Here is a 13,690-nt window from a genome sequence, read left to right on the forward strand (position 1 = left end):
TAGTACAGACAAACTAATACACACACACACACACTAGTACATACAAACTAATACACACGCACTAGTACACACACACTAGTACATACAAACTAATACACACACACTAGTACATACAAACTAATACACACGCACTAGTACACACACACACACACTAGTACATACAAACTAGTACACACCCACACTAGTATACACACACGCTAGTACATACAAACTAATACACACACACTAGTACATACAAACTAGTACACACACACTAGTACAGACAAACTAGTACACACACACACACACACTAGTACATACAAACTAGTACACACACACACTAGTATACACACACGCTAGTACATACAAACCAATACACACACACTATTACATACAAACTAATACACACGCACTAGTACAGACAAACTAATACACACACACTAGTACAGACAAACTAATACACACACACACATACACTAGTACATACAAACTAATACACACGCACTAGTACACACACACTAGTACATACAAACTAATACACACACACTAGTACAGACACACTAATACACACACACACACACACTAGTACATACAAACTAATACACACGCACTAGTACACACACACTAGTACATACAAACTAATACACACACACTAGTACAGACACACTAATACACACGCACTAGTACACACACACTAGTACAGACACACTAATACACACACACACACTAGTACATACAAACTAATACACACACACTAGTACACACACACTAGTACATACAAACTAATACACACACACTAGTACAGACAAACTACAGAGCCTTGGAAAAGTATTCATCCCCATTTTGTTGCATTACAACCTGTAATTGAAATAGATTTTTATTTGGATTTCATGTAATGGACTGTCCCGTCCTGACCATAGAGAGCCTTTATTTTCTATGGCGGAGTAGGTCAGGGCGTGACTGGGGGATTAGTCTAGTTTATATTTTCTATGTGGGGTTCTAGCTTGTTTTTTTCTATGTTGGGGTGTTTGGTATGATTCCCAGTTAGAGGCAGCTGGCTATCGTTGTCTCTAATTGGGGATCATACTTAATTAAGTAGCTTAATTTTTTTCCCCCCACCTATTATGGGATATTGTTTATGTTTTGAGTTAGTGTTGTAGTCACGGTTCGTTGTTTGTTAGTTTATTGGTTAGTCTTTGGCTAAAAGTTTCACTTCTTTAATTAAATTATGTGGAACTCGTCGTACGCTGCGCCTTGGTCCGACATTCATTATAACGAACGTGAACATGAACATACACACAAAATAGTCCAAATTGGTAAAATAAAATATATATTGTTGAAAAACAACAACATAAATTAAAATGTAATAAGTGGTGTGTGTATTCACCCCCTCTGTATATGTATTCACCCCCTCTGTATATGTATTCACCCCCTCTGTATATGTATTCACCCCTCTGTATATGTATTCACCCCTCTGTATATGTATTCACCCCCTCTGTATATGTATTCACCCCTCTGTATATGTATTCACCCCCTCTGTATATGTATTCACCCCCTCTGTATATGTATTCACCCCCTCTGTATATGTATTCACCCCTCTGTATATGTATTCACCCCTCTGTATATGTATTCACCCCTCTGTATATGTATTCACCCCTCTGTATATGTATTCACCCCCTCTGTATATGTATTCACCCCTCTGTATATGTATTCACCCCCTCTGTATATGTATTCACCCCTCTGTATATGTATTCACCCCCTCTGTATCTGTATTCACCCCCTCTGTATATGTATTCACCCCCTCTGTATATGTATTCACCCCTCTGTATATGTATTCACCCCTCTGTATATGTATTCACCCCTCTGTATATGTATTCACCCCCTCTGTATATGTATTCATCCCCTCTGTATATGTATTCATTCCCCCTCTGTATATGTATTCACCCCTCTGTATATGTATTCACCCCCTCTGTATATGTATTCACACCCTCTGTATATGTATTCACCCCTCTGTATATCTATTCACCCCTCTGTATATGTATTCACCCCTCTGTATATGTATTCCCCCCTCTGTATATGTATTCACCCCTCTGTATATGTATTCACCCCTCTGTATATGTATTCACCCCTCTGTATATGTATTCACCCCCTCTGTATATGTATTCACCCCTCTGTATATGTATTCACCCCCTCTGTATATGTATTCACCCCTCTGTATATGTATTCACCCCTCTGTATATGTATTCACCCCTCTGTATATGTATTCACCCCCTCTGTATATGTATTCACCCCTCTGTATATGTATTCACCCCTCTGTATATGTATTCACCCCTCTGTATATGTATTCACCCCCTCTGTATCTGTATTCACCCCTCTGTATATGTATTCACCCCTCTGTATATGTATTCACCCCTCTGTATATGTATTCACCCCTCTGTATATGTATTCACCCCCTCTGTATATGTATTCACCCCTCTGTATCTGTATTCATCCCCTCTGTATATGTATTCACCCCCTCTGTATATGTATTCACCCCTCTGTATATGTATTCACCCCTCTGTATATGTATTCACCCCCTCTGTATATGTATTCACCCCTCTGTATATGTATTCACCCCTCTGTATATGTATTCACCCCCTCTGTATATGTATTCACCCCTCTGTATATGTATTCACCCCTCTGTATATGTATTCACCCCTCTGTATCTGTATTCATCCCCTCTGTATATGTATTCACCCCCTCTGTATATGTATTCACCCCCTCTGTATATGTATTCACCCCTCTGTATATGTATTCACCCCTCTGTATATGTATTCACCCTCTGTATATGTATTCACCCCTCTGTATATGTATTCACCCCTCTGTATATGTATTCACCCCTCTGTATATGTATTCACCCCCTCTGTATATGTATTCACCCCACTGTATATGTATTCACCCCTCTGTATATGTATTCACCCCTCTGTATATGTATTCACCCCTCTGTATATGTATTCACCCCTCTGTATATGTATTCACCCCCTCTGTATATGTATTCGCCCCCTCTGTATATGTATTCACCCCTCTGTATATGTATTCACCCCCTCTGTATATGTATTCACCCCCTCTGTATATGTATTCACCCCTCTGTATATGTATTCACCCCCTCTGTATATGTATTCACCCCTCTGTATATGTATACACCCCTCTGTATATGTATTCACCCCCTCTGTATATGTATTCACCCCTCTGTATATGTATTCACCCCCTCTGTACATGTATTCACCCCTCTGTACATGTATTCACCCCCTCTGTATATGTATTCACCCCTCTGTATATGTATTCACCCCCTCTGTACATGTATTCACCCCTCTGTATATGTATTCACCCCCTCTGTACATGTATTCACCCCCTCTGTATATGTATTTACCCCTCTGTATATGTATTCACCCCCCTCTGTACATGTATTCACCCCCTCTGTATATGTATTCACCCCTCTGTATATGTATTTACCCCTCTGTATATGTATTCACCCCTCTGTATATGTATTCACCCCCTCTGTATATCTATTCACCCCCTCTGTATATGTATTCACCCCCTCTGTATATGTATTCACCCCTCTGTATATGTATTCACCCCTCTGTACATGTATTCACCCCTCTGTATATGTATTCACCCCCTCTGTATATGTATTCACCTCCTCTGTATATGTATTCACCCCCTCTGTATATGTATTCACCCCCTCTGTATATGTATTCACCCCTCTGTATATGTATTCACCCCCTCTGTATATGTATCCACCCCCTCTGTATATGTATTCACCCCTCTGTATATGTATTCACCCCCTCTGTATATGTATTCACCCCTCTGTATATGTATTCACCCCCTCTGTACATGTATTCACCCCTCTGTATATGTATTCACCCCCTCTGTATATGTATTCACCTCCTCTGTATGTGTATTCACCCCCTCTGTATGTGTATTCACCCCCTCTGTATATGTATTCACCCCTCTGTATATGTATTCACCCCCTCTGTATATGTATTCACCCCCTCTGTATCTGTATTCACCCCCTCTGTATATGTATTCACCCCCTCTGTATATGTATTCACCCCCTCTGTATATGTATTCACCCCCTTTGCTATGAAGCCCCTAAATAAGATCTGGTGCAACCAATTACCTTCAGAAGTCACATTATTAGTTAAATAAAGTCCACCTGTGTGTAATCTAAGTGTCACATGATCTCAGTGTACATACACCTGTTCTGAAAGGCACCAGAGTCTGCAACACCACTAAGCAAGGGGCACCACCAAGCAAGTGGTACCATGAAGACCAAGGAGCTCTCCAAACAGGTCAGGGACAAAGTTGTGGAGAAGTACAGATCAGGGTTGGGATATAAAAAAAATATCAGAAACTTTGAACATCCCACAGAGCACCATTACATCCATTATTTAAAAAATGGAAAGAATATGGCACCACAACAAACCTGCCAAGAGAGGGCCGCCCACCAAAACTCACAGACCAGGCAAGGAAGGCATTAATCAGAGAGGCAACAAAGAGACCAAAGATAACCCTGAAGGAGCTGCAAAGCTCCACAGCAGAGAGATTGGAGTATCTGTCCATAGGACCACTTTAAGCCGTACACTCCACAGAGCTGGGCTTTACGGAAGAGTGGCCAGAAAAAAGACATTGCTTAAACTTAAGGATGCCCCTTTCTTTTCAATTTTAGCCTAAAATGACATACCCAAATCTAACTGCCTGTAGCTCAGGCCCTGAAGCAAGGATATGCATATTATTGGTAATAATAATAATAATAATATATGCCATTTAGCAGACACTTTTATCCAAAGCGACTTACAGTCTATTTGAAAGGAAACACTGACGTTTGTAGAAATGTGAAAGGAATGTAGAAGAATATAACACATTAGATCTGATAAAAGATAATACAAAGAATAAAACAACCGTTCTTTTGTATTTTTCATTGTACCATCATCTTTGAAATGCAAGAGAAAGGCCATAATGTAATTTTCCAGCCCAGGTGCAATATAAATGTTGGCCACTAGATAACAGCAGTGTATGTGCAAAGTTGTAGACTGATCCAATGAACCATTGCATTTCTGTTCAAAATGTTGTATCAAGACTGCCCACATCTGCCTAATTTGTTTATTAATAACTTCTTATGTTCACAATTGTGCACTCTCCTCAAACAATAGCATGGTATTCTTTCACTGTAATAGCTACTGTAAATGAGACAGTGCAGTTAGATTAACAAGAATTTAAGCTTTCTGCTAATATCAGATATGTCTATGTCCTGGAACATTTTCTAGTGACTGTAACGGTTTTCCTCCTGTTCTGAGGAGGAGTAGGAGAGATCGGACCAATATGCAGCGTGGTACGTGTCTATGTTAATATTTATTTAAACTGAACACAAAAACAAAATAACGAACGAAAACGAAACAGTTCTGTCTGGTGCAGACACAGACACAGAGACAGAAAACAACTACCCACAAATCATAGTGGGAAAACAGGCTGCCTAAGTATGGTTCTCAATCAGAGACAACGATTGACAGCTGCCTCTGATTGGGAACCATACCAGGCCAAACACAGAAATACAAAAAACCTAGAATACAAAACCTAGAATGCCCACCCCCAACTCACGCCCTGACCAAACTAAAACAGAGACATAAAAAAGGAACTAAGGTGACACTTGATGACGTGACAGTTACTTACAACCTCATGCTAATCGCATTTGCCTATGTTAACTCAACCTCATGCTAATCGCATTAGCCTACGTTAGCTCAACCTCATGCTAATCGCATTAGCCTACGTTAGCTCAACCTCATGCTAATCGCATTAGCCTACGTTAGCTCAACCTCATGCTGATCGCATTAGCCTACGTTAGCTCAACCTCATGCTAATCGCATTAGCCTACGTTAGCTCAACCTCATGCTAATCGCATTAGCCTATGTTAGCTCAACCTCATGCTAATCGCATTAGCCTACGTTAGCTCAACCTCATGCTAATCGCATTAGCCTATGTTAGCTCAACCTCATGCTAATCGCATTAGCCTACGTTAGCTCAACCTCATGCTAATCGTATTAGCCTACGTTAGCTCAACCTCATGCTAATCGCATTAGCCTACGTTAGCTCAACCTCATGCTAATCGCATTAGCCTACGTTAGCTCAACCTCATGCTAATCGCATTAGCCTACGTTAGCTCAACCTCATGCTAATCGCATTAGCCTACGTTAGCTCAACCTCATGCTAATCGCATTAGCCTACGTTAGCTCAACCTCATGCTAATCGCATTAGCCTACGTTAACTAAACCATCCCGTGGAAGGGACACCGATCCCAAAGAAGATTTAAAGAAAAATATAAGCAAACATGTTTGGTGTTCGCCAAAAGGCATGTGGGAGACGCCCCAAACATATGAAGAAGGTACTCTGGTCAGATGAGACTACAATTGAGATATTTGGCCATCAAGGTAAATGTTATGTCTGGGGTAAACACAACACCTCTTATCACACCAAGAACACCATACCCACAGTGAAGCATGGTAGTGGCAGCATCATGCTGTGGGGATGGTTTTCATCGGCAGGGACTGGGGAACTGGTCAGATTTGAAGGAATGATGGATAAATACAGGGAAATTCTTCAGGGAAACCTGTTTCAGTCTTCCAGAGATTTGAGACTGGGACGGAGGTTCACCTTCCAGCAGGACAATGACCCTAAGCATACTGCTAAAGCAACACTTGAGTGGTTTAAGGGGAAACATGACATGTCTTGGAATGGCCTAGTAAAAGCCCAGACCTCAATCCATTTGAGAAGCTGTGGTATGACTCACACCCTGACGACACCGCTCGCGTTGCAAGATAAATTTAGAAATCTATATTATTCAATTATTGAACCCACACTGCTCGCGAACGAGTGTCTGTGTTGCCTAGCGCTAAAATAGAAGTCAGTTCTATTTCTGACGCGGATCGCGCTGCAAGTCCTGCCTCTCCCATCTCCTCATTGGTTTATAGAAGTAGATACCCACGTACTATGAAAGTTTAGATGCCAATCACCATATAAGTTCAAAGAAGATAAAGCCTGGAAGGAGGAGAGATGACTAGAAACGATTCGGTTGACCGTTTTATGTGTGGATTCATTGTCGGACTAGAGGACCTTGTGCATTTCAGGTAAAATAACAACTCAATATTTATATCCCAGGACAATTAACTGGCATAGGAAATAGGAAAAATTAGCTAGCAAGTGCAAGCTAGTGGCTATGGTTAAATTGCCATAAATGTTTAATGCTTTTCGACCTGTCCCCAAATTAATGTAATTGGTTCAGTTTGTTTTGATATCTCAACGTGCGTTTCGTGATAGTGTTTGGTGTGGGGGACAAAATACATTGACGCGCAGCCGGATTGGCTTCCGTGTTAAAGATTGCTGTACACCAGCGGAACCCATCCAACTTGAAGGAGCTGGAGCAGTTTTGAAAAATCCCAGTGGTTAGATGTGCCAAGCTTATAGGGACGTACCCCAAGAGACTTGCAGTTGTAATAGCTGCAAAATGTGCCTCTACAAAGTATTGACTTTGGGGGGGGGGGGGGGGGGGGGAATAGTTATGCATGTTCAAGTTCTCCATTTTTTCAAACTTATTTCTTGTTTGTTTCCCAATAAAAAATATTTTACATCTTCAAAATGGTAGGCATGTTGTGGAAATCAAATGATACTAACTCCCACAAAAAACAATTTTAATTCCAGGTTGTAAGTCAACAAAATAATACACACGCACTAATACACACACACTAGTACACACACACTAGTACACACACTAATACACACACACTAGTACACACACTAATACACACACTAATACACACACACACACACTAGTACACACACTAATACACACACACTAATACACACACTAGTACACACACTAATACACACACACACACACTAATACACACACACTAATACACACTCACTAATACACACACAAATACACACGCACTAACACACACACAATCTAGTAAACACCCCCTTGGCCTCTATCTCCTTGAAGAACTCTCACACAGAGAACACACATAGCAGGCACACACACACACACACACACACACACACACACACACACACACACACACACACACACACACACACACACACACACACACACACACACACACACACACACACACACACACACACACACACAGAGTCGTGATACTCACCCACTCAACACACCCAAAACCAGGTTGAGGACGAAGAAGGAGCCAAAAACCACCAGACTGACAAAGTAAACCCAGGGCATCTCAAACCCGATGGCATCATTCATCTAGTGGAAGAAGAAGAGATTGGAGAAACAGAGAAGAAACAGATGGAGAAAACAGATGGAGAAACAGATGGAGAAACAGATGGAGAAACAGATGGAGAAACAGATGGAGAAAACAGATGGAGAAACAGATGGAGAAACAGATGGACAAACAGAGAAGAAACAGATGGAGAAACAGAGAAGAAACAGATGGACAAACAGAGAAGAAACAGATGGAGAAACAGATGGAGACACAGATGGAGAAACAGATGGAGACACAGATGGACAAACAGAGAAGAAACAGATGGAGCAACAGAGAAGAAACAGATGGAGAAACAGATGGAGACACAGATGGAGAAACAGATGGACAAACAGAGAAGAAACAGATGGACAAACAGAGAAGAAACAGATGGACAAACAGAGAAGAAACAGATGGAGAAACAGATGGAGAAACAGATGGAGAAACAGATGAAGAAACAGATGGACAAACAGATGGAGAAACAGATGGAGAAACAGATGGAGACACAGATGGACAAACAGATGAAGAAACAGATGGAGAAACAGATGAAGAAACAGATGGAGAAACAGAGAAGAAACAGATGGAGAAACAGATGGAGAAACAGATGGAGAAACAGAGAAGAAACAGATGGAGAAACAGAGAAGAAACAGATGGAGAAACAGAGAAGAAACAGATGGAGAAACAGATGGAGACACAGATGGAGAAACAGATGAAGAAACAGATGGAGAAACAGAGAAGAAACAGATGGAGAAACAGATGGAGAAACAGAGAAGAAACAGATGGAGAAACAGATGGAGACACAGATGGAGAAACAGATGAAGAAACAGATGGAGAAACAGATGAAGAAACAGATGGAGAAACAGATGGAGAAACAGATGGACAAACAGAGAAGAAACAGATGGAGCAACAGAGAAGAAACAGATGGAGAAACAGAGAAGAAACAGATGGAGAAACAGATGGAGAAACAGATGAAGAAACAGATGGAGAAACAGATGGACAAACAGAGAAGAAACAGATGGAGAAACAGAGAAGAAACAGATGGAGAAACAGATGGAGAAACAGATGGAGAAACAGATGGAGAAACAGATGAAGAAACAGATGGAGACACAGATGGAGAAACAGATGGAGACACAGATGGACAAACAGAGAAGAAACAGATGGAGAAACAGAGAAGAAACAGATGGAGAAACAGATGGAGAAACAGATGGAGACACAGATGGACAAACAGAGAAGAAACAGATGGAGCAACAGAGAAGAAACAGATGGAGAAACAGATGGAGAAACAGATGGAGAAACAGATGGAGAAACAGATGGAGCAACAGAGAAGAAACAGATGGAGAAACAGATGGAGAAACAGAAAAGAAACAGATGGAGAAACAGAGAAGAAACAGATGGAGAAACAGAGAAGAAACAGATTGAGAAACAGAGAAGAAACAGTTGGAGAAACAGATGGAGACACAGATGGAGAAACAGATGGAGAAACAGATGGAGAAACAGATGGAGAAACAGATGGAGACACAGATGGAGAAACAGATGGAGAAACAGATGGAGACACAGATGGAGAAACAGATGGAGAAACAGATGGAGAAACAGATGGAGAAACAGATGGAGAAACAGATGCAGAAACAGATGGAGAAACAGATGGAGAAACAGATGGAGACACAGATGGAGAAACAGATGGAGAAACAGATGGAGAAACAGATGGAGAAACAGATGGAGACACAGATGGAGACACAGATGGAGAAACAGATGGAGAAACAGATGGAGAAACAGAGAAGAAACAGATGGAGAAACAGATGGAGAAACAGAGAAGAAACAGATGGACAAACAGAGAAGAAACAGATGGAGAAACAGATGAAGAAACAGATGGAGAAACAGATGGAGAAACAGATGGAGAAACAGAGAAGAAACAGATGGAGAAACAGATGGAGAAACAGATGGAGAAACAGAGAATAAACAGATGGAGAAACAGAGAAGAAACAGATGGAGAAACAGATGAAGAAACAGATGGAGAAACAGATGGAGAAACAGATGGAGAAACAGAGAAGAAACAGATGGAGAAACAGATGGAGAAACAGATGGAGAAACAGAGAAGAAACAGATGGACAAACAGAGAAGAAACAGATGGAGAAACAGATGAAGAAACAGATGGAGAAACAGATGGAGAAACAGATGGAGAAACAGAGAAGAAACAGATGGAGAAACAGATGGAAAAACAGAAAAGAAACAGATGGAAAAACAGAAAAGAAACAGATGGAAAAACAGAGAAGAAACAGATGGAGAAACAGATGAAGAAACAGATGGAGAAACAGATGGAGAAACAGAGTGGAAACAGATGAAGAAACAGATGGAGAAACAGATGGAGAAACAGATGGAGAAACAGATGGAGAAACAGAGAAGAAACAGATGGAGAAACAGATGGAGAAACAGAGAAGAAACAGATGGAGAAACAGATGGAGAAACAGATGGAGAAACAGAGAAGAAACAGATGGAGAAACAGATGGAGAAACAGAGAAGAAACAGATGGAGAAACAGATGGAAAAACAGAAAAGAAACAGATGGAAAAACAGAAAAGAAACAGATGGAAAAACAGAAAAGAAACAGATGGAAAAACAGAAAAGAAACAGATGGAAAAACAGATGGAAAAACAGAGAATAAAGACAGACATTACTCAAAGTAATACAGGGATGTAGCATCACAGTACAGTAGAGTAGAGTATACTACAGTACAGTAGAGTAGACTACAGTACAGTAGAGTAGAGTAGACTACAGTACAGTACAATAGAATACAGTACAGTAGATTACAGTAGAGTAGGGTAAAGTAGTGTAGAATAATGTAGAGTACAGTAGAATACAGTAGAGTACAGTAAAGTAGTGTAGAAGAATGTAGAGTACAGTAGAATACAGTAGAGTACGGTAAAGTTGTGTAGAATAATGTAGAGTACAGTAGAATACAGTAGAGTACGGTAAAGTAGTGTAGAATAATGTAGAGTACAGTAGATTACAGTAGAGTACGGTAAAGTAGTGTAGAATAATGTAGAGTACAGTAGATTACAGTAGAGTACAGTAAAGTAGTGTAGAAGAATGTAGAGTACAGTAGAATACAGTAGAGTACGGTAAAGTTGTGTAGAATAATGTAGAGTACAGTAGAATACAGTAGAGTACGGTAAAGTAGTGTAGAATAATGTAGAGTACAGTAGATTACAGTAGAGTACGGTAAAGTAGTGTAGAATAATGTAGAGTACAGTAGATTACAGTAGAGTACAGTAAAGTAGTGTAGAAGAATGTAGAGTACAGTAGAATACAGTAGAGTACGGTAAAGTAGTGTAGAATAATGTAGAGTACAGTAGATTACAGTAGAGTACGGTAAAGTAGTGTAGAATAATGTAGAGTACAGTAGATTACAGTAGAGTACGGTAAAGTAGTGTAGAATAATGTAGAGTACAGTAGATTACAGTAGAGTACAGTAGAGTAGTGTAGAAGAATGTAGAGTACAGTAGAATACAGTAGAGTACGGTAAAGTAGTGTAGAATAATGTAGAGTACAGTAGATTACAGTAGAGTACGGTAAAGTAGTGTAGAATAATGTAGAGTACAGTAGATTACAGTAGAGTACGGTAAAGTAGTGTAGAAGAATGTAGAGTACAGTAGATTACAGTAGAGTACAGTAAAGTAGTGTAGAAGAATGTAGAGTACAGTAGAATACAGTAGAGTACAGTAGAGTACAGCAATTACTTTTACAATTGTACCAAATATGTTGTCTTACGAAATGCTGATTGTTGGCCTGCCAAGGTTAAATGTACAGTTGAAGTCGGAAGTTTACATGTACCTTAGCCAAATACATTTAAACTAAATTCCTGATATTTAATCCCAGTAAAAATGCCATGTTTTCGGTCAGTTAGGGTGGCCACTTTATTTTAAGAATTTGAAATGTCCGAATAATAGTAGAGAGAATTATTTATTTAGCTTTTATTTCTTTAATCACATTCCCAGTGGGTCAGAAGACCAAGCTTTAACTTCCTGACTGTTGTCTTGAGATGTTGCTTCAATATATCCACATAATTCTCTTGCCTCATGATGCCATCTATTTTGTGAAGTGCACCAGTCCCTCCTGCAGCGAAGCACCCCCACAACATGATACTGCCACCCTCGTGCTTCACGGTTGGGATGGTGTTCTTTGGCTTGCAAGCCTCTTCCTTTTTCCTCCAAACATAACGATGGTCATTATGGCCAAACAGTTCTATTTTTGTTTCATCAGACCAGAGGACATTTCTCCAAAAAGTACGATCTTCGTCCCCATGTGCAGTTGCAAACCGTACTCTGGATTTTTTATGGCGGTTTTGGAGCAGTGGCTTCTCCTTGCTGAGCGCCTTTCGGGTTATGTCGATATAGGACCCGTTTTACTGTGGATATAGATACTTTTGTACCTGTTTCCTCCAGCAGCTTCACAAGGTCCTTTGCTGCTGTTCTGGGATTGATTTGCACTTTTCACACCAAAGTACGTTCATCTCTAGGAGACAGAACGTGTCTCCTTCCTGAGCGGTATGACGGCTGCGTGGTCCCATGGTGTTTATACTTTTATTTACTATTGTTTGTACAGAGGAACAAAGTACCTTCAGGTGTTTGGAAATTGCTCCCAAGGATGAACCAGACATGAGGAGGTCTACAATATCTTTTTGAGGTCTTGGCTGATTTCTTTTGGTTTTACCATGATGTCAAGCAAAGAGGCACTGAGTTTGAAGATAGGCCTTGAAATACATCCACAGGCAAACCTACAATTGACTCAAATTATGTCAATTAGCCTATCAGAAGCTTCTAAAACAATGACATCATTTTCAGTTTTTTTCCCAAGCTGTACATTTGAGTCGTTACCCAGTAGAGTACAGTATAATTCTTACCCAGTAGAGTAAAGTAGAGTCGTTACCCAGTAGAGTACAGTATAATTCTTACCCAGTAGAGTACAGTAGAGTCGTTACCCAGTGGAGTACAGTATAATTCTTACCCAGTAGAGTACAGTATAATTCTTACCCAGTAGAGTACAGTAGAGTCGTTACCCAGTAGAGTACAGTATAATTCTTACCCAGTAGAGTACAGTAGAGTCGTTACCCAGTGGAGTACAGTATAATTCTTACCCAGTAGAGTACAGTATAATTCTTACCCAGTAGAGTACAGTAGAGTCGTTACCCAGTAGAGTACAGTATAATTCTTACCCAGTAGAGTACAGTATAATTCTTACCCAGTAGAGTACAGTATAATTCTTACCCAGTAGAGTACAGTATAATTCTTACCCAGTAGAGTACAGTAGAGTCGTTACCCAGTAGAGTACAGTATAATTCTTACCCAGTAGAGTACAGTATAATTCTTACCCAGTAGAGTACAGTATAATTCTTACCCAGTAGAGTACAGTAGAGTC

The 13,690-nt window shown here is 40.2% G+C and overlaps 1 protein-coding gene across 1 annotated transcript in view; it reads right to left on the reverse strand.

The window, feature by feature from the left end:
• cacna1fb (calcium channel, voltage-dependent, L type, alpha 1F subunit) overlaps positions 1-13,690 on the reverse strand; it is a 245,620-nt gene that overhangs the window by 137,422 nt on the left and 94,508 nt on the right. The window contains exon 8 of the mRNA XM_052484435.1: positions 8,181-8,284. Within this exon, the coding sequence (XP_052340395.1) occupies positions 8,181-8,284 (104 nt within the window). The remainder of the gene's footprint in view (positions 1-8,180; positions 8,285-13,690) is intronic.

Source organism: Oncorhynchus keta, chromosome 28, assembly GCF_023373465.1.
Source record: "Oncorhynchus keta strain PuntledgeMale-10-30-2019 chromosome 28, Oket_V2, whole genome shotgun sequence".
NCBI lineage: Eukaryota > Metazoa > Chordata > Actinopteri > Salmoniformes > Salmonidae > Oncorhynchus > Oncorhynchus keta.